Source organism: Bubalus bubalis, chromosome 10 (genome assembly GCF_019923935.1).
Source record: "Bubalus bubalis isolate 160015118507 breed Murrah chromosome 10, NDDB_SH_1, whole genome shotgun sequence".
NCBI classification, from domain to species: Eukaryota; Metazoa; Chordata; class Mammalia; order Artiodactyla; family Bovidae; genus Bubalus; species Bubalus bubalis.
In genome coordinates, this window is record NC_059166.1 from 8,601,219 (window position 1) to 8,623,632 (window position 22,414).

Consider the following 22,414-nt stretch of genomic DNA (forward strand, 5'->3'; position numbering starts at 1 on the left):
GCCGTCCAGGGAACGTGGGTCCATTTGTCCCATCAGAAGCCATTCATCACACCGTTCCCCTTACATTTACCCATGTTTCAGTCTCCCAGGGCCTGGCTGCCTGCTGGGGAAACAGAGTGGACACCAAGGGGAGAATTAGACTGACAGGCACGTATCTCAGCATCCTTCAGAGACACTAGCACAGCGCCCCCAAGCCATCAACCGGAGTCGGTCCATTCTTGCTGCTTTTTCAGGGATTGGGAGAAAAGAGAAGTTCTTGAAAGGAAAACAAAGAACCTTGATCGCCCCCAAGTAAATCAGTGCCAATTACTAATGATAGTAATGTTAGGACTGTGGAAGCCCTTTATGAAGCGTGTAAAGCTAACTTTCAAAGCAAACAAACCTCAGAGCCACCAGTTTAAGATTTCTGCCGCCCCCTGCCCAGTTCTTCACGGATTCCTCTTCCCTGCTTCCTAGGGTCACGCGGGGACATCCTGGCTGTCACCAGATGAAGAAGCCACAGGGAACCCAGGGACAGTGTAGTCAGAGGCCAACCCCACAGGCTGGCACAAGGCTGCCAGCATCTGAGCCACAAACGTGGTCCTCAAAACTCCAGCAGGACCATCTCAGAAACAAAGCAGATGCTCCAGCCGCCCTGGGACCACTCCACTCCAACCATCTTGTTTGACTTGGCTGTTTCACAGAAGTGCTGGATCACTTTACCACTGAACAGAGCCCCTCACGCTCTTCACCGAGGTTCATGTAACATCGAAGAAAACAAACTTGGCCCCCACAAGCCTGGAGCATTGGTAACTGATCCACAATCTCGGTTTTATCTCAAAATTGCATTTGAATTGTATAGACTACCCTATAATATTTTGGTTTGTCTTCAGAGTCAAAAATAACATTTTAAATGACCAGCCACCAAGAAAACACTTCCCGTTGGACCTGCCTGGTGTCTCCGCCAAGAAAATAGTTCCCATCATGCTTTCCTGGCAGTGCGATGTTCTCGCAAGTTCTGAGGACCCAGTTTGAGAAGCTTCAAAGAATGACTGGGATATCAGCAACTCCAGGATGTCATCTAAAAACGTCAACAGTTACTGACCTTGATCCCAGTGAGTGAAAGTCGCTCAGTCCTGTCTGATTCTTTGTGACCCCATGGACTGTAGTCTGCCAGGCTCCTTTGTCCATGGGGATTCTCTAGCCAAGGATACTGGAGTGGTTTGCCATGCCCTCCTCCAGGGGATCTTCCCGACCCAGGGATCGAACCTGGGTCTCCTGTGTTGCAGGTGGATTCTTTACCGTCTGAGCCACCAGGGAAGCCCAAAGGCCCTATAATCCCAGCGGTGATATGAACATCAGTGAAGATCACCAATGTCACTGCACAGGACCAAGGCGGCAGAGGCCGAGTCACCCCCAGACGGTGGCCAGCAGGACATTAACAACACGGGCAAACTCTACACAGGAACTCAGCGGCCCTACAACCGTCTGCATGGACATGCCCCTGAATCTCACAGATCATAAAACCTTTGAGGGGACTCTCTGTGTTCGTTAGGTCAGCAGTCTCTCCATTGCCACACAGGCAGAGCTAGCTAAGGTCCCTGCATCCTACTCAGGGCAGTGGCTCAGCGATAAGCCTGGAACAGCAATATCAGTTGCCAAGGTCCTCAGCCACCTGCACCAGGGGTGAGCCCTAGCCTGGCCCCAGCTCCTTGTTCCCCATCCCTGGCCCAGCCCTCACTGACTTAGCATGGAAGGCAAGAGGGGGAATCTTGCAGGGGACCAGCTGTAAAGGTTCCTCTGTGAAACTTTACATGATGAAAAAAGGCATCATTGGAGCATCTGATCTGGACCCATCTGCTGGTACTTCAGTTTTCAGCTGCACTTCCTGAGGGCCCCAGAGGAACCCAGAAAGCAAAGGAAGCAAGCCTCCTTTTCTGAGCTCCTCAACAGCTGAAATGCGGACCTCTGGCGTTTCCTCATCTCACTGTGGACACAGAGACAGCCTCCTGGTCGAGGTAAGCTAAGAGAAAGGGGTGTTAGATGTCCTAAGGGAAATTTTTCCCAGGTTTTTGCAACTTGGTTTGTTTTGTCTAAAGCTCTTCTGCATTTGTTTCATTTGGGAGCCAAAGAGTTGGCGACGCAGTTGTCTTCTAGAAATGAAAGCCCTTTTTCTGCTAAACAGCTATTGGTTAGCTCAGTTTTTAGTGCTATCCAACATGTCACCTGCAAAGAAAGGTCCAGTTACAATACCTGAATAGGTTGACAACTGAGCAAAGAAAGTGGTTTGGGAAAGATGTCTACACGCCCAGAGATCCTTTATAAGAAGCTGCACCCCTCTTCAAGGGCATCACCTACTGCTCCTCCCTGCCCTCCTCTGCCCTCAGACACCAAAAGAAAGGCCAGTGACAGATACTCAGAAAATGGCACCCAGCCTCCAAGACGCTGGCTCCACCAGGACACTGGGTTTGTGAACCACTGCAGGTTCCTCCAGGAGGCAAGGGCAAGGTCGGCTGACGCTGCACTCAAGGCCCACACACGAGGACTGTAGGGACCGTTCATCTTCCCAGCCGCCCACAGCCCCTGCCCACTCCGTCAAAGTGGCCACTCCTCAGCCTCTGAAACAAGCGCCCATCCGTTGGAGGGAAGGGCCTCGCTCCCCGTCATCTGCATCTTAAGGATTCACTAAAAGGAAAAGCTATGCACAGATATTCTCATTCATCAGTGTAGACAGGGAGATGAAACACCGCAAAATGTATGTTTCAGCCCTGGTGTCCGACAAGGCTACCCGCCACTCCTGCCTCCTCCAGGCAGCTGGCCCGTGCTAAGTCCTTCCCACAGCACCCTTGTCTGGGATGGAATTCAGGAGTCCCGCCCAAGAACATCTGCACACAAGCCTCTCGCCTACTTTTTAGGATGAAAGAATGGACTCTGAGGTTGATGGAGTCTAACCACATTCTAACCACATGAAGAACTGATGCTTTTGAACTGTGGTGTTGGAGAAGATTCATGAGAGTCCCTTAGACTGCAAGGAGATCCAACCAGTCCATCTTAAAGGAAATCAGTCCTGAATATTCATTGGAAGGACTGATGCTGAAGCTGAAACTCCAATCCTTTGACCACCTGATGCAGAGCTGAGTCACTTGTAAAGGCCCTGATGCTGGGAAAGATTGAAGGTGGGAGGAGAAGGGGATGACAGAAGATGAGATGGTTGGATGGCATCACCAACTCAATGGACATGAGTTTGGGTGGACTCTAGGAGTTGGTGATGGACAGGGAAGCCTGGCGTGCTGCAGTCCATGGGGTCGCAAAGAGTCGGACACGACTGAGCGACTGAACTGAACTGAACCACATTATAATGTGAGAGGCAGCTTGGAAACCAGCACCCAGATAAAGAGATCTGAGCCATGGAAGGATAAAGATCTGAACATGGAGGGAGGTGAGCTCACAGCAGGTGGACCTGACTCCACAGAGCAACCAGCCCTGAGGAACTCCAGTCTCCAAATGCATTTAACACCATCCTTCACCCAGGCCCCTCCAAAGAAACAGTGGGCAAGAACCAGGACCGCTGACTAGAACAGCACCATTCTAGGGGGACCAAGCGGCCTGCCGGGGCCACCCCTACAGTCAGTGGCTGAATGAGATGGAGGTGCCCGAGCTACTGACATACAGTTCAACTTCCTGGGCATGGGTGTGGAGCAGAAGCAGCCTCTAAATGCATTTCACCCAGTAAACAATCCTTGAGCGCCTACTTTGTGCTCAACCCAGGCTCTGGAGATATAAAAATGAGTATATCATTGTTGTCCTGCCCTCGAGGAGTTCACCCCCCCAGGTCAGGAGCCAGAAACCAGGTCTGCCCTCCAAACTGCATACTTTAAAAAATCTAATAATTGCGTGAGAGAGCGATTGAGAAAAATAATGTCATAGACATTATTAATTCCCTGTGGGCCAGAGACTTTTTAAATTGAAACTAGTATATGAAAAGAGGATGGTCTTTGATTTATAATTAATTTTGAAACTTTGGAGCAGGGAATACTTAAAGCTCAAGTCCGGCCCACGGCAGCCAGGATCTGGCTCCAGGTTACATGGTAGTGCCCCCAGGGCAGAAGCAATGGAGGATGTGGTTTGCTTATCGCTGCACTTCAGTGGCTCCTCTTACCCAGTCATACAGACATGGGTCAGTTTAAGTGAGTTAACATGGCGTCTCCTTGGCTCATTTGGCAGAAAGCCTGCCATTTGCACCCAGAGAAGGAAGGCAGCACTTCCAGTGTATCACTGGAGACAATTCTTTATCCTGTGCACCTCTGTGTATTCACTCACAACCTCAACACCCAGAATCTATAATTCAGTGTTTCTTCCTTGGCCAAGATGACTTCGGGATTTGCTGGCCTAAAACATTCTAAATAGGGTGGAGACCAAGGCAGTCATTTCTCAGCAATGGTTTCCAACGGCTTGCCAAGCTTAGGATCACTCATTCAGAGTGCCTTAGTGTTGTTAATTCATGAAATGTCAGAGCTGAAAGGAACCCTAGAACCTTAGAAGGAAGTTTAGAACCTGAGAGGGTTCTTAGAAAGGAGCTTGGAGCCTATTTGGGGAGCCCCATCATTGTGTGGCTGAGATGTCTGAAGGGTCTCACTATTGAATGAGCCTGACTCTGGGGTGTTAGAGTCATCGGTGCAGATGGTTATGGTTGGATGGATTCATTATGCTGTTAAACCAAGAGATTAGGGAAAGAGGCAATCTCAAAACAGTGGGATTCGAGTTTTCAAATACCACATCAGTCACATCTACATAGGGACTTCCCTGGTGGCTCAGATGGTAAAGCATCTGCCTACAAGGCAGGAGACCCAGGTTCAATTCCTAGGTCAGGAAAATCCTCTGGAGAAGGAAATAGCACCCCACTCCAGTACTCTTGCCTGGAAAATCCCATGGACAGAGGAGCCTGGTGGGCTGCAGCCCATGAGGTTGCAAAGAATCGGGCACGACTGAGCGACTTTACATCACTTCACATCTACATAAACAAACTAGCAAGAAAATGCACCTGAAGATGGGTGCTCATTTTGATGAACTACTGATAGAAAAGATCAAAACACATGCTTAGACATCTTTCCTGGTACATCCACAGATATGTCCTATGAAAGGAGTGCCAAGGAAGAAGTGAAAGATGCCAAGCTTCAGTTTTCAGGTCTCATAGCTTCAGTGTCAAATAATTTGACACCTGCCCAAATTAGCTTTTGAGCCAGGTCCTACAGGGGAGGGGAGAGCTCCAAAGATGAATCCAGAACAGCCCTTGGGTCCTAACCATGCTTGCAAAGAAGCTCTCTGTATATGAAGTCAGCCTGAGAGAGAAGCAGTAATAGCAACCTTTCCTCAGAGCCAGGAGAAGGGAAGGAAGCCATGAAGGCTTAGAAGTCAAGGGAGGGGAGATAAGAGATGTCACCCCAATGACCTTTATTTCCCAGGGAGACAGGAAGCAAGGTCAGGTGGGAGGGCAGGTCAGGAGGGGAAGGCAGGTGGAGGAAGGAACTTGAAGAAACTGGCCAAGTTTGGGAGAAAAAGAAAGGAAACTGAGAAAGGACAAACAGAATAATCTCCAAGCAGAACCCAGGGTCCAGATGAACTTAGAAAACCAGCAACAGGAAGCTGTCACAAGGTGCATGAGCTTAGTTCTTATTTCTCCCTCAGGCTCAGCAATTAGCACACAGGAGGGAAAACCAGACAGCCAGGGATAGGGGGCAGCTGGCATGGCTGTGCTGACATGAGTGTGGTGAAATGCTGGCACCAAGATAAAATAAGCCAGAAGTGGGCCAGGAGACAGTTTCTGGAGTCTGGCAACAGGAAGTGTCTACAGACCTGAAGCCTGGACCATCTAATGACATGACGGCGCTAAAGAAGCCTGATGATGGGGAATTTCATGATTCTAGGTTTTGGAGGGGAGCAGCTTCATCCTAGGGAACAGGAGTGGAGACTGTCTAATGGATTGTCAGCACCGAAGTTGTGCAGTCTGGGAGACTGCAAGTGTGGAGATGCACATAATGAACCACGTGCCTTCCAGCTGTTTGGATTTGGGGAGCAGCCTGGAGGTCAGGGTGACCGTGATAAGGAAGGGAATGGCTGGACCACAGGAATCACACTGGTGAAAATGGCCTAAGAGGGAGCATCCCTGGTGGCTCAGTGGTAAAGAATCGTCTGCCGATGCAGCAGTTCAGTTCAGTTCAGTCGCTCAGTCGTGTCCGACTCTTTGTGACCCCATGAATCACAGCACGCCAGGCCTCCCTGTCCATCACCATCTCCCGGAGTTCACTCAAACTCATGTCCATCGAGTCAGTCGGTGATGCCATCCAGCCATCTCATCCTCTGTCGTTCTCTCTTCCTCCTGCCCTCAATCCCTCCCAGCATCAGAGTCTTTTCCAATGAGTCAACTCTTCGCATGAGGTGGCTAAAGTACTGGAGTTTCAGCTTTAGCGTCAGTCCTTCCAAAGAACACCCAGGGCTGATCTCCTTTACAATGGACTGGTTGGATTTCCTTGCAGTCCAAGAGACTCTCAAGAGTCTTCTCCAACACCACAGTTCAAAAGCATCAATTCTTCGGCGCTCAGCTTTCTTCACAGTCCAGCTCTCAACATCCATACATGACTACTGTAAAAACCATAGCCTTGACTAGCCAGACCTTTGTTGGCAAAGTAATGTCTCTGCTTTTCAATATGCTATCTAGGTTGGTCATAACTTTTCTTCCAAGGAGTAAGCGTCTTTTAATTTCATGGCTGCAGTCACCATCTGCAGTGATTTTGGAGCCCAAAAAAATAAAGTCTGACACAGACACAGGTTCTAACCCAAGATCCCACGTGCCAAGGAGCAGCTAAGCCCATGTGCCCCAACTATGGAGCCTGGGCTCTAGAGCCCAGGAGCCTCGATGCCTGAGCCCACATGTCACAATTACTGAAGTTTGAGCGGCCTAGAGCCCACGCTCCACAGCAAGACAAGCCACCACAATGAGAAGCCTGAGCACAACAACTAGAGAATAGCCCGCACAACAGAAGACCCAGTACAGCCAGAAATAATTTTTAATGGCCTAAGAGAATTGTGAACTCTACTCTAAACTTGAGTCTGAGCTGTAATTTAACTGTCAAAAAAAAAAAAATTAGTAAGTTTCATGAACTAAAATAGAATGGAAAGAAAATATGAAGTATAAATCAAACTTTTATTTCAGTTCTGGGTCTAGTGTGGGCTCCATCGATTGAGGAAAGCACAAAGGATTCGATTTTTAGAAAACCACAACATTACTAAAAATACTTATGAGCCTATTGAGAGCTAAAATTTCCCAGATGAACAGCTTGGTGAAAGCCCATGAACTGCCCTCCGAGCCCGTGGTCTGGTTGGAAGCAGAGATGGACCGTGGTTCTCATCCTGATGCCCAATGCCCAGCTCTGCACAGAGCAGATTACCCAGATCCAGTCACAGAAGAAAAGCAAAAACAACTTCAGAAAAGTCTGCAGGAAAGCTGAATAATAGGATTCCAATACGTGAAGGGACTTGTGACATCTCTCCCCCAAGGACAAACAAAGGGATATATGGGTTTACATCTCAACAGGAGAGAGTTTACATTTAAATACCAAGACCACTTTCTAACAAAAAGAGATGAGTGACCAAAGAGGAAGCCAAAACTTCTGCCCTAGAGTTGCATTTTTGCTTAGCCCTATAAGAGCATCCACATTTGTATGAGTGACCATCTGAAAATCACTCGGCTCCTGCCTGCCTCCAGGACTCACCGCACATTCTTCGTCCCCCTCATGTGGTGTCCCAGACAGTCCCAGAGGCTGTCGGCCTGGTGCCTCCATCTTGTTCTGTATCACAGTGCTGCTCATGTTTCAAGGAATTTATGATCACGTTACAGCCTAAACTTTGTCTCCCTCCCCTTTCAAAGTTTTATGTTTAAGATCTAAACCAAATTACCTCAGAATGGGACTGTTTGGAGCGTGGGCCTTACAAGGTGACAAGTTAAAATGAAGCTACAAAGGTGGCCCTAATCCCATCTGACTGGTGTCCTTAGAAGAAGCAGAAATCTGGACACAGACAAGCCAAGGATTTATGGCCACAGAGGAAAGATAAGCCAAAGAAAAAGACCTGGGGAGAAATCAATCCTGCTGACATCTTCATCTCGGACTTCGAGCTGCTAGAACTGTGAGGAAATAAATATCTACTGTTTAAGATAACCAGTCTCTGATATTTTGTTATGGCATCCCTACCAAACTCATACGGATTATATGCCTGACTCTCTGCTTACATTGCTTATTGTCTTTCTTTCCCACTCTAATGGCAGAAAATGAAAAGGAACAAAAGAATCTCTTGATGAGGGTGAAAGAAGAGAGTAAAAAAGCTGGCTTGAAACTCTACATTCAAAAAACTAAGATCATGGCATCCGGTCCCATCACTTCATCAAAAATAGATGCGGGAAAAAATGGAAGCAGTGACAGATTTTCTTTTCTTGGGCTCCAAAATCACTGTGGACAATGAATGCAGCCATTCATTAATTAAAAGACACTTGCTCCTTGGAAGGAAAGCTATGACAAACCTAGACAGCATGTTAAAAAGCTAAGCCATTGACATCACTTTGCTGACAAAGAGTCATATATTCAAAGCTATGGTTTTTCCAGTAGTCTTGTACAGATGTGAGAGTTGGACCATAAAGAAGGCTTGAACACTGAAGAACTGACACTTTTGAGTTGTGGTGTTGGAGCAGACTTTTGAGAGTGCCCTGGACAGCGAGGGGATCAAATCAGTCAATGCTAAAGGAAATCAACCCTGAATATTCATCAGAAGGACCAATGCTAAAGCTGAAGCTCCAATACCCTGGCCACCTGATGCAAAGAGCCAATGAATTGGAAAAGACTCTGATGTTGGGAAAAGTTGAAGGTAAAAGGAGAAGGGGGCAGCAGAGGATGAGATGGTTAGATAACATCACTAACTCAATGGACATGAATCTGAGCAAACTCTGGGATATAGTAAAGGACAGAGGAGCCTAGAGTGCTGCAGTCCATAGGGTGGCAAAGAGTCAGACACTACTTAGCAACCGAACAACAATTACTGTCTTTCTTTCCCACTAGAATATAGTCTTAAGGCAAACCCTTGTCAATCTTATTCACTATTATATCTTTAGCACCCAGAATTGTGCCTAGAAAACCACAGCCACTGAATGAATTAATTACATAACTAAAGTCCTATTTTTAAGTAAAGACAATGAGGTCAAGATAGATTTCCAGCCAGCAAAGAGGCCTTCTGAAATCTGAACAGAAGCCACAGTTTCCAGCAGAATAAAAGAATGGATTTTCCTCTAGTTTCAAATAAACACTGGAAGAACGTGAGGTATTACAGATCAAAACACGAGAGCCAACCCTTGGGGCCTCTCACCAGATGCAGATGCTAATATCTGCATTTCTAGGACAAATTCCTTCCTTTGTTGTTGTTGGGTTTCTTGGGTGTTTGTTTTTTTATTTTTGCATTTAAAGACTGTATTTTATTAAATCAAAATAGACTGTACATGCATTTGAGGAAAAAAGTATTGTATATAAGTGCAAGACACTATTCATTCTACCATGTTTGATGTGCAAATCAAAAATAGTACTCCCTTTGTTTAATGGGATTATCATATATTAACCATTCCTCAATAGCATAGCATATTTACCAGGCCTTATTTCAAAAGGTACAGATGCAAAGTTGGTCACTTATTGATAATTTCTCACAAATTATTTTTATTATTTTCATTAACAATGAAATGTCTTTTTTTTTTCTGGAGCTAAATCTATTCATTCTGGATATGCATTTTATTAAAGTTCTGCTTTACATCGTACACTGCAAAATTTCTTCCAGGATCTTTCTTAGCACCATGTATGACAAATACAGTGTTATATATTATAGCAGAGCATTCTTTGGCATCAAGAACCCACAGAGGCTCCTGCAGAGACAGGTTAAAGGATCTCACAGTCATAAATCCAGTAGTGAACTGGGCTGTGATTCTCAGTTCCCAGGGTTTCTATACCACACGCTTACTCAGAAAGGACACACACACACAAGCCTGTTTCTATTAAAGATGGCATAAGAAATGAACTACTTAAGAAAAAATATTACTCATTCTAAAACTGCCATTCAAAAACTTCATCAGGAAGATGATTAAAAATAAAATGGTTATTTAAAAGACAAAGTATAAGGCTTAAAGACACAATATATCTGTCAGTAAAAGGTGTGAATGTTTACATGTGTGTCTGTAGGAGTAGACAACCTCTGAAATAAACACCCTTCCTATTTTGCACATTTTCTAGATGTACTACCTTCTGGACTCTTTCACTGTTCATGTCTTCCAAAGTTTGATCCTTGGCTTTACTCTTGTCTCTCCTAATTCTCAGCCTCTCGTCACTCTTCCTACTTCAACTCTTACTCTTCAGCATGGCTCCTAACCCATGCCTACCTCTTGCCCTCATCACCAATCACCCATAAGACAGGTCCATTACATTAAGTCCAGCATATTTGAACAAGAACACATCACCTTTCCCAAAATTCAGTTCCTTTTCAGGCTGTTTTGTTCTTCCAGTCCCTATTTTTATAAAATGGTCTTTGAAAACTGCCTACACCCATCAAATCTGATCTGGGAGGCAGATTATGGTCACTGGTTTCAACATACTCACCTTCCTCTCAATAATAATACCAGATTGGTGTATTTAAAAACACCACGCCTTGCCACATTGCCTTTAGGATATGTACTCAACCACACTCTGAAATAACTGCTTTCATTTTGCATTACTGTTTAATCATTAATTAAACATATTCAAGAGACACAACAAGAAATGTCAACTCTTCTCTCAACAAGTAGAACGATACGGTCAGACAACATCCACATCCAAATGATAAAACACAGATGAATACAAATATGGAGCAGAGATGGGAGGCAGATCATCAAACGGATCACAAAGTATCCCGTGCATCAGAAAGGAGAGAAAGCCTGGATGCAGCACATTAGCCAATAAAGCCACTGTTTGGTGGGCTCCATTCATTTCTGCATCCACACACAGAAGAGCTGTAAATATCCTCATCGGGCCAGGACTGCCATCTCAACCACCATATTTGCCTGTTAACAGAGCAACAGCATCCCCGGATGTAGACAAGGACATACCCCCACACCAGAGCATGAAAGAGCCGTGAGGAATGAGCAATACTGGCTGCAGTCTGGTCCATCCAGTGCAGTGCAGATCGACCAAAACGTGCGGCGTGTGTGTTAGTTTAGCGATGGGAACTAAATGAGGGTTTGTGAGCACATGTGTGTGACAGAAGCACAGCCCTCTTTCGAGATGGTGCTTCAGTGAAGACATGAACCGAATGAGCAAGTAGTACCTGTGACGGTTTCATTAAATGGTCCTGGACCCTTAATGGGAAAACCATCAATCTTGATCCATTCACCTCCTAAATTAGGAAAACGCAACTTGATCGTTAGAAAGGAGGACTACTTGATTTTCCACACTTCACTGCATCCCTCAATGTACATTTCAATGGTCTTCTCAACAATCTTCCAAAGGATCTGCTCAGGCCATGCAAGTGACCTGACCCCTAAACTGTATGGACAACACATATTTTCGGTCTTTTATACATGGTTAACTGTAGTGAGTACCCCCAAACTTAAGACAAAGCGCTAGTAACCTATATCAAAAGTACTTTAGAAGAAGGGATAAATTTCTCCTAGTTTTCAATCTTTCAGCTTGCTATACAGGTCAAAAAATTTCTTGTTCAGGAACTCCTTAATGATTTCTAGATTTGCATTGACCTGAAGAAGCAAAGAATTTCCCAGTCTAAGTCACAAAAACATAGCCTCCAATTCTAAGGTAAGACTTACCAGGCAGGCTCTCCGCTCTGTAAACGGGACGGCTCACTCCATTGCTGTTTTCTGCAGTAACCAGCACAAAGTACACTACCCCCGGTTCTGAAACACACGGTTCATGTCAAGCCACCGTTTCACATCTCCAAGAACGACAGTTTAAGTCACTGTCTTCCTCATACCAGTTATAACCAAATATAAAAATCTGAATTAAGAGACCGGTCTAACTTCTTTCTTTTCTTTAATCAAAATCGCTAACATTGGTCTCAGGCAATTGAAGCACATCTGACCAAAAGAACACAAAATTTATTTAGTACAAAGCACATGACATGTGTAATAAACCTGGATTCATGAGCAATCAACAAAAATAAGCTTTTGAGTTTTTTTTAACATGAAATCAATGTAGGAAACAGACACACACTGTCCACTAAATGTTTTAACCTACAGTGTTAGTAACGACAAAGAAAACTTCCCAACCTCCAAAAAAATTGTAAGAACATTTCCATGTAACTCAAGAAATTTAGCACATGGGTAATCTACATTGCAATAAGTAGAACCTCATAAAATTTTCTTCTTTTCACAATAAAATATTTCCCTTACTATGTGTGCAGGTTTTCTTTGACTATTTCAACAAAAATAGTCAAAAGATCTAGAAAAAACATTTCCCGAGACCTTGGAAATGCTATCCCTGAAATAATTGGACTACACTTTTTGACATGCATCTAGGGATCAAGGTTACATAATGAAGGTCTCTAGCTGATATCCTGAAATTGCTGGGATGCAAAAGAAAACCCAGACACCATGTTACAAAGCAAGGGTACCTTGACCCTACAGTTTTGAAAAGCAAAACTCTGGTAGTGCCGGTTTTCCTCAAAATGAATTATTATCATGTGAAAGATAAGCAAAGGTGCCACTTCCTTTAAGAGATGAAAGCTAGTGGGCATTTGAGGGGATAAAGGGCTGGAGAGGTAAGAGTTCTGTCAAAGGCAATAACGATCATTGCATTTCTCCCAGTGAGGAACATTCCTTTCACAAAACTTCAGTTCTCAAGCCAGGGGTCCAGGACCAGTGACACATCTGGGACCCCTACTGGGCTCAAGACTGGTCTGCCTTTTATCTGACCATGGTGGGACCTGGTGGCATTTAAGGTTTGGCACGACCTGCTGGACCAACTGGGAAATGCTGTAGGTTTGGACAAAAAGCAAAACCAGGCATCGCCAGCACTTTCTCTCTTCATTCTGAGCTTATTCGTATTTCAAAGAAATTTCATCCAAATGTCTCTGTTTCGCTTCAGAAAACTTCTGATTTTCATCAGGAAGTTGCCGGGGGCAGGGTGCAAGGGAGGGGTGGGGATACTCTTGGTTTTCAGTGAGTTCTAGGGCTTTATTTTTGCATGTTTTTCTTCTCTGCAGTCAACCTCACAACCCAAGGGGTAAGCAAGAAACTGGGACCCTGCTCATGCCTTTGTGGGATAGAATCTCCATTTAACATCACAGTCGGATTCTGGGGCCCTAGTGATATGGAGGAGATTCAGAGAAATGTATGTTTATGGAGCCATGAAGACAGGAAAGAGCCATGAGTTGGTTTTAATCCACTGAGGGAAAGCAGCAGAATGCTAACGTGGCCAGGGGGACCTGGTTATCACAGGTGCTGACTTCTATGACTTCTGTAGGATCCATCTTAAGGTTGGACCACGGGATGGCTGTAGAATAAATGGGGTCTCAGGCCAGGGGGACTGAGAAAGGGGAATACAGAGGATCCACTGGAGGTAGCTCAAAGTTTAAGTTCAAAACCACCTACACCTGCACTGATACAACAATATATTTAGGTAAAATGTTAAATACTCCAAACTTTCAGAAGCAAATTTAACGGGGAGAAATGTTATATCTCTGAATCAGATGTGGCAAAACAAGACACACCATACACCCCTACAGGGACACATTGTTTAACTAATCCCTAATTATAAACTGGTTTATAAATTAGAAATCTCAAGGTCAGACTACAAACTTGTCCACTAGTCAAGTTTCTATGAGCTAAAAAAGAATCAACGTATATTCCAAAAGCACATCCAGAAACTAAGAATTGTTTCCTACATCAATTTGGAGAAAGATCCAGGAATTCAAATGCAGGATGGGAAGCCCATGAGCAAGATGAAGGCTGTTGTTTAACAGGCTCTTAACCTTGGCTACCCAAGAACCAAAGAACCACTGGGTGCCATTTTTGTCTCCCAAATAGTCAGCATGAGAACGGAAGGAGAATGGAAGTGGACAGTTAGTTCTGACTGGGAACAAGACAGAGGGTCACTTACCCACATCCTCAATAAGGAAGGAGTGCGTCTCCGCATTCACCTTGATGTATTTAAGACTTTTCAGTGACTTCCCATAGGCAATGTTGTAATGCTCCACGGATCTATTGGTAGCATCTTTGGGTGGGTCCCACGTGACTTTCAGGCCCATTTTAGTGGACAGCAGTTTCACGTGCCTTGGCTTCAGTGGGTGGTCAGCTATGCAAACAGCGCAACTATCAACTTATGAGAAGGGCAGACTGGGAAAACGTATGTTTTTCCAATGTTCTCTGACATGGTTAGTGAAAGAGCAAACGACTTTCCATCTGTCTGATCCTAAAGACTTTAAGTACCGTCATGTTTGGACATCATTATAGTATGACAGCAAAACAACATACCAAACCCGCAACCTTTTATGTATTTCAGAGAACTGTGAGTGGTAAATTTAAACCCAAAGTGAAACAAATCAAAATAAACTCTAGGCATTCCCCAGCTTGATTGTGTTGCCTTGCTAGGACAAGATTAACAAAATAGTAATCTGACATATTCTCCAGAAGCATTCATATATTAAATAAATTCTCAGGATTTGTCATGGTACAGCTGGACAATCTTTAAAGCCACGCTGAGAAGAACAACATAAAACTCTCATGATCAGAAAGGGGGATAAGAGAATCAGTCATTTCCACAAAGAAAACAAATCAAGGTCAACATCTTGAAAGACAGGCAAATCTCTGGTTTTAGCTGCAGGTCGCTAATTTAAATGTTTCCATATTTCGTCCCAGAAGAAGACAGAAAAATTATCAAGAAGCACAACATTTTTATCTTCATTGATGAAGTTCCAAAACAGTGTTCTTGGTTTTCCAAACTAACCAAAATGAAACATAATGTTTTGTCAAACACAATCTCTCAGCTCATAATATAACTGATATCGCAATGCAACATGATATAAATAGATGCTAAATATTCACACAGCAGTCAACATAGGGGCAAACCTGGATCTGAAACTGATTATTCACCAATGCAAGGCATTCTCAGCTGGCAAAAAAGGTAACCTAAAAAAACCCAGAAACATTTAAACTTCAGAACACTTAGAAAAATGAATTTAGACTCTCATAGAAACAAGGGAAAGGAGAATGTTCCATGACAACACATAGATTGGTTAGTATGTGATTTTTAACACTGATGAAGATTCTGAACAAAATAAGTATAGCTGATGCTAACATACATCACTTATTCTTCCCAAAATTACCCCACTGCCTTAGGAGGAAAATGATAAGAAAAAGAGAGAACTTCTGGGATCCCACTAAAGAAATTCAAGGAATGAAAAAATAGATTATGAATATCATAATTTTTGAGGCACTAGAGAAAGAGTGTCCACTTTGGAGACAAAAACACAATGTCAGAGGACAGGCACAGAGCAACCCCCAGAAAGCATTTCTTCCCCAACATCAGAGGTGAGGGTCCTGTAAACGTGAGACGGGAGACATCAAGGACAAAAAGCTTAATGCCATCAGGGAAATTCTGAGTTGAGGAGACAGTAAAGACAGCCCACTAGCAAGCATCTGGATATTTAAAATTAGCAGTCATGGCGACTCTGCCTTAATTCTCATGAACCCTTCCTCACCTGCAAGGAAATTTGCAGGAATTTCTTGGCTGGAGGACAGGGGTTCCCTTTCCTCCGTTTCCTTTATTTCTCCCAAGGCTTCACTTTGAAAACCTCCCCACTTTTCTGCCATGGTTTTGACCTTCTGTAGCTGCAGTCCCCATTTCCTGCCATAGCAAAAATCACTCCCAAGAATCCTGTTCTTCACCCTGACCAAAATATCATGGAAACAAAGCAAGGACCCTAACACCTCGAAATGGTTGGGTGACTCTCCTAAGGGAGAAAACAAATGAATGAATACGTGAACAACGCTTTTCTTTACAGTTCAGTTCTAACCCTCCCTTCAGGAAAGTTCGATCCTGGACAGATAGTCTCTAACGTGAGATTTGTAAAGCCCTAACACCATCATGTTTTCCGCTGTGCACGAGTGATTCAATCCATACACACTGACCTTGGTCTGAAGATGATTCCCGTTCATTACCGACATCCGAAAGGAGGAACAATCCATAAATACACTTGCTGTTCTTTCCTGCTCTGCCTCACCTCTGTCCTTGACACGGCATGGAATCATTTCTAAGTCATATGAGAATCACGGTCAAATGGTGCATCCGCCCAGGTTAAGGGGGACATTGAGAACCTCAAGGAGCTCCAATAAGATGTGGAAAGTGAAGAACAAGAAGCAAATCCCCCTGGGTCATCAAAACCAAATGCATACCACTGCATTCCGCTTACCCATCAGTTTCCAAGTGTGTTCGTGCAAGTTTGTTTGTTCTCCTCCTGCCAGTGATCAAGTACCATCAGTGTATCTCAACACAATAACTGTCAGCATTTGTACACCAGGAAAAAAAACAAACCATCTGGTGTGAACCAACTCTAAAGTATAAAAATGGGAGAGGGAAATGGACAAGAAAAGGGAGCTTATTGAGTGCCTACCACCCACCACCTCTGCCTGAAACTCACACTGCATGAGATGCTCTTAACACACACAACGCAGGAGGTGCTATTTACTCCCTCCATATGGCAGATGAAGACAGCAAGCAAGGCCTGGAACAGAGAGGTTAGGGGAACTGTCCAGAGTCACACAGCCGTACACGGGTAGAACCAAATGCAAATCCTGCTGTGTCCAACTGCAATGCCCGGCTCTTCCCACAGCTCACGGATCTTGGACTCTGTCCCTGCTCATAAATGATCAATGACCACACCAATGAAAAATTGATTTAGGAAGCCATTAGTATCCTAAAACCAATCGTGAGGGCTCCAGCTGGGTTTACCCTTTCCTCCACCACCTACCCCACCTTCCCATGCCATTTTCCCCTTGGAGGGGCACTCTGCCTTCACCCACAGTCACTTTACCTCCAGCTGTCTGTCCTAGTAGGTTCCTCTCTATGGAAGGAATGGAGTAAGTGGATGATATTCACATTTGTATAACAAAATCTTGAGCCAAAGTAGTGAAGTGGAAGTGTTAGTCACTCAGTCATGTCTAACTGTTTGCAACCCCATGGACTATAGCCCACCAGGCTCCTCTGTCCATGGAATTCTCCAGGCAAGAATACTGGGATGGGTTGCCAGTTCCTTCTCTAAGGGATCTTCCCGACCGAGGGATTGAACCCTGGTCTCCTGAATTGTAGGCAGACTCTTTACCGTCTGAACCACGAGGGAAGCCCTTGGGCCAAAGTAACAACTTTCTAATAGTGACATTTTAGGACTTAGAGTTAACTAATGAAGGTTGTTTCTAAAACACAAAGGCCTTTAGGGGATCCTGAAATCATCCCTTAGGGTCAACTGCCTTATAAAGTCGGTCCTGAATTTAAAGTTCTCCAAACACCTTAGGCCAAAACCCCTCCCCCACACCACCCCCAACACACACGAATCAGGCCAATTACACACAATACTACCGTGACTTAATTAAGGGACATTATCATTCCCTGGATTCTCATCAACTTTGACCTTTAAAATTGATGTCATTGCTGATGCTGCCTGGTCAACAGCACCCATGCCTCACTCAGAAAAGTTTGGACGAAAAGAAGAACTGGAAGGATGGGTAAAAGGAAATCTGTGGTCACTCCAGGCCACTCCTCACTACATGCCTTAGCTCTGCGGGAATCCATCAAAGCAGCCTCTAATTGAGGAAGAACGGCTCTAGGCAGGTGCAGATCAACATGCATGAACCTGGGCTACTCGACAGAAGACTTATTCTTGGGACTAGAAACACAGCGATGCGTTCTATTCCTGATCACCATTTGGTAGGTCTCATGACTTCATTCCTTAAATGAAACGTAGGAAGTGTGAAGCGGGTTTCAGGGTCTGCAGACTGCATTCTGAGTTCTGTGTTTCCAGAGTACCATTCTGGTAGCATAAGGCAAGGACATGACAGAGTGATTTCTTACTTATTTGTAAGTGTTCATAGACCATCCTCACTGCTAGATAAATGAAGCACAGAACCCTCTTGGAACAGTTTTCAGGAATCTCATCTGATTAAGGTAAGGAGGGGTATACTCTTTAAAGCCATGTATCCCATGAACTACTTCTCCAAAGAGAAAAAGGACAAGCCCAAAGTCAACACGATAGGAATTACATGGCTCGATAGAGGGGACGTTGGGAGGTGACCTCACAAGGCGTGCACGACCCACAAGGGCCGTGACAAGCTGTTTTCTCATCTCCGTAGAAAGCAAAATGTGGAAGTGAGTTCAAGCTGCAGCCGCCAGGATTTTAGATTAAGTACAAAGAATTTCCTGTCCGTGTCCTTCCCCATCTCCCCTCAGTCAAGGCTGTCTTTGAAGGGAGACAGATGGTAAGGTGCTCAAGACAGAAGCAGCAGCCAGCAGCGTCTGCTGTGACTCAAGCAACCGCATACCACAGCAGACTCAGTCCACAGTTCATACCAGTAAACCCCATCCAGAGTCAAGAATGTTTTACCAGGTACTAAATGGCAAAATGGTATTTTGATGACATTTCAGGTACCTGGTCATTGCCAAGCTAGACATGTCAGTGCTATGGCTCCCCTGAGGCCCCTGTTGATCTGTTTGAGAATGAAAAATAAGGGACCGTTGGCGCCCAGAGTTCTCACTTCAGTCTAGGCTCCAAACTCCAGCTCTCATTCAAGAGGGCCCTGGAGGCCAATTCGGTCGAAGGGCCAAAGTATGGATCCACATCTGTTCAAGGATGGTTCCAAGATTCCAAGGGCTCCTCCATGTCAATCCTTGGAGAGTCCACAAAGCGGCTTCAAGGGATTCTCCAGGGCTGACAAAAGCCCTCAAGAAGGCTGAGTTCAGAGCTAGGTACCTGGGGCCATGTGCAGGGCTCATTTATCACAGTGGACAGGGCGCCATCCCCACCTCCCCACTCTGGCACGTATCTGGGCGTCAGATACTGACCACATACTCAGTACTCACATAAATGACTGATGGACTGACAAAAAGACATTCAGGTTGGACGAATGAGGTCAACCAAGAGTCTCCCCGAGGACCAGGAAGGAGCAAGTAAGTGGAGACATATGAAGGAATGTACACGCTACACAAGGGCACAATTTAGTTTCTGGCACCTGCTGACAAAAGGGAATTCAGGACCCAGATTGTCCAATATTCTGGAGGTTTTTCTAAGAAGCTAGAAATCCTGGATTTTATGTGAAATTTCTCCATTTTATACTAGCTCAGTTAAGTGTAAAAAAAAAACCACTATGTGAAGAAGCACATATACACCCACACAACCACACACACACACACACCCCAGCTGGCCAGACTCAGTCCATTGGCCACCAGTTGATGACCTCTACCTTAACTCCAGGAGCAACCATTTATCTGCTGATCCTGACAACTTCCCAATGTCCTGTTTCAATTCTGAGACTCCCGTAGGAGTCTGGATCCATCCAAAAGAGCTCTAGGTCAAGATGAAGGCTAAAGTCTGGAGAAGAACCAGGACTAACCCAGACCCTGAAGGCTTAAGGTACAGATCTGCTCAAGGACTCATCTCCCACCTCCAAAATTCCCTCTCTCCCCCAAGAGACCCAGTGGCTGTGAAAAAAACTGGCCTGGGCTCCAAGGACGTAGAGAAGATCCATCTGGATCTGGGGAGGGGAATGTAAGGTGTTCCCTAGGCTTCAGTGACTTGTACAACCAATAACTTCCACATGCTCAGCTCCCAACTAACCATCCCAGACCAAGTCTCCACTGCCTATTTGAGAGGTGCATGTGAATTCCAAACTGAACACATTCAAGATTCTTGGTTCAGACACACCACCCATCCTTCAGGGTACAGGCCTATCCACAAGGGCTGGAAATAAAGGTTTCTAGAAAGAGAGCTCTACCAAGGGCAATTTCTCAGAATAAGAGAAGGAAAGCTCAGAATCCATTAATACAATGAATCAAGGGTAAGACTGATCCAAAAGTGGTACAATTCATGGAGAAATGCTTAAGACTATGATTCAGAATAGTAAGTGAATCTTTCTGGATCCAGAGTGTTGTTTTTGTTTGTTTGTTTTACCAAAAAAAAAATTACACAATTACTTGGTTATATTCTTCAGACAAGCAAAAAGAGAAAGGAAGGTAGATGGATGGAAGATGTGAGGAAGAAGTTGTGAAGCCCCCCACTGACATAGCTTCCCAACTTGATGGATTTTAGCCAAATCTGCTACACCAAAGTGTTGGCGCACAGAGCTCAACAAACATCAGAGGAATAAATGAAAACTCTAAGCTGGATTTACAGCCAACCTGCCATCTATAAACAAAACAGTAGCTGACAAGCATGCTCTAATTCTTCATTTCTGTGACAGCGCTGGATGGAGCTGCCACTCACAGAATCATCATCAACAATGAGGCTATACCCCACAGCCGAGGTAGAAAATCCAACTGGTAAAACGTTGAATAGGTAGAACCCAGTATGTTCTGAGGCAGTAATACTTACTGAGAGAAATGACTCAGACAATAGCAGTTTGATTTGACTTGAAAATCAAATCTGAAAAATCTATTTGGTTCTCAAAACTCACGATATATACTACACAATTTATAGATTGATGTTAAATAGCCACAGTGGACAATGATGAAAATATCAATGATTGGACAGTGATGAAAAAGGACCTATATGTTTCTCCTCAGCTGATAAGTTACAAATCATGCATAATTTTTATCTCATCTGATTAAATGTATACAGGAGCTTTCCCTGGATTTGAAGGATGAGGGACAAAAGTGGTCCTTATGAACATCTGAGTTCAATCAATTTAAGAAAGTAGATATTGTTGTTTAGTTATTAAGTAGTATCTGACTCTTTGCGACCACATGGACCATAGCCCACCAGGCTCCTCTGTCCATGAGATTTCCCAGGCAAGAATACTGGAGTGGGTTTCCATTTCCTTCTCCAAGGGATCTTCCCAACCCCTGGGATCAAATCCACATCTCCAGCATTGGCAGGTGGATTCTTTACCACTGAGCCACCAGGGAAGCCAGGAGTCAGAAAATAAAACTCTCGGGTTTATTACTTCTGAGGTTGCCCTGGAGAAGGCGTATCTAGGGTGTGACTACCATGGAGCTTTCTGTATCCCCTCCCTCTCCAGTTCTAAACCCTCAGGTGGACACAACTGAGCCTGCAGAGTAGATCAGCTCAGGATCACCGCCTCACAGTGTGGGGCGAGAGCAGCAACCCTGGCCTCCACCCAGCACACCCCCTCCACCACCACAGGCAAGCAGGAGTGAAAGTGGAAGCAGCCTTCCTGCAAGATGAACTCCAAGAGACCAATGTGACTATCTCTGCTAATCCATAAATGCCTCCACATGGAGAAAGTAGAGCTGTGGAGGCTGGGCTGTCACCACTCACCCCTCCAATCAGCTTATGTCCAGCAGGGGAGCGAGCACAGGATGAAGAGTGTGCAGAGGGGACAGTGGAAGTTCCCAAGCATCCCCAGGGGCTTGTTCCCTCACCCCACTGGACATGACCATCAATCTGAGGTCAAGTGTGGCTGCCTTTTCAGAGTGAGGGTCCAGGCCGCTTCCCCCTCATTCAGAGCCTCCCCCAGTACTAATCACTCTCCCACCATGTACCCTCCTGGGGTCATAGGTGGGGAGTCCCCCCAGCCCCCCCACTACCAGAAAGCTCTGAAAAGAGGAAGCCTCATTCTTCAACCAACCCCAAAGCCAAGTTGACCTATAGCCTGAAAATCCACCTCTGGCCTTTTTTATTTCAATCTCAAATTTTGTCCAAGTTCATGGGATCCAAAACAGCCCACAGGATTTAAACAATGAGATGAAACGGCAGCACGGAGATACTCTGAAGATATAATACCAAGTTTCAATGTAAGTACATTCTATCACAAAAGGCCTGGGGAAAGTGTAAAGTCCAAGAGTGAAGGCTTCTCAGCCTCGTGGCTTAAATGAGATGGAAAGAGTTGAAGTCCACACTGCTCTCCTCCCTTTCTTCTCATCCTGTTTAGCCTCAGCCCAAAGAGATTCATTCAAATGCCCAGAGGGAGTCAGGGTTCTCTCAACTGCCATCTCTGCCATCTTTCACTGGAATTGGTGGCGATTAGGTAGCTCAGTGGGTAAAGAATCCGCCTGCAGTGCAGGAGACACAGAAGATGTGGGTTCAATCCCTTGGTCGGGAAGATCCCCTGGAGAAGAAAATGGCTACCCACTCCAATATTCTTGCCTGGGAAATCCCATGAACAGAGGAGCCTAGTGGGCCACAGTCCACACTGTCTCAA

At 45.0% G+C, this 22,414-nt stretch overlaps 1 protein-coding gene across 2 annotated transcripts in view; it reads right to left on the reverse strand.

Moving 5' to 3' along the window:
• Nucleotides 1-22,414, reverse strand: part of FNDC1 (fibronectin type III domain containing 1) — a 112,361-nt gene that overhangs the window by 69,735 nt on the left and 20,212 nt on the right. The window contains exons 2-4 of one of the 2 annotated variants that reach the window (XM_006051257.4): nt 14,148-14,342; nt 11,858-11,944; nt 11,362-11,430 (exon numbers count right to left, since the gene is read on the reverse strand). In XM_006051257.4, coding sequence (XP_006051319.3) covers nt 11,362-11,430; nt 11,858-11,944; nt 14,148-14,342 — 351 coding nt within the window. Of the gene's footprint in view, nt 1-11,361; nt 11,431-11,857; nt 11,945-14,147; nt 17,537-22,414 lie in introns of those variants that run through there. The other variant, XM_045161905.1, reaches the window with a different exon arrangement.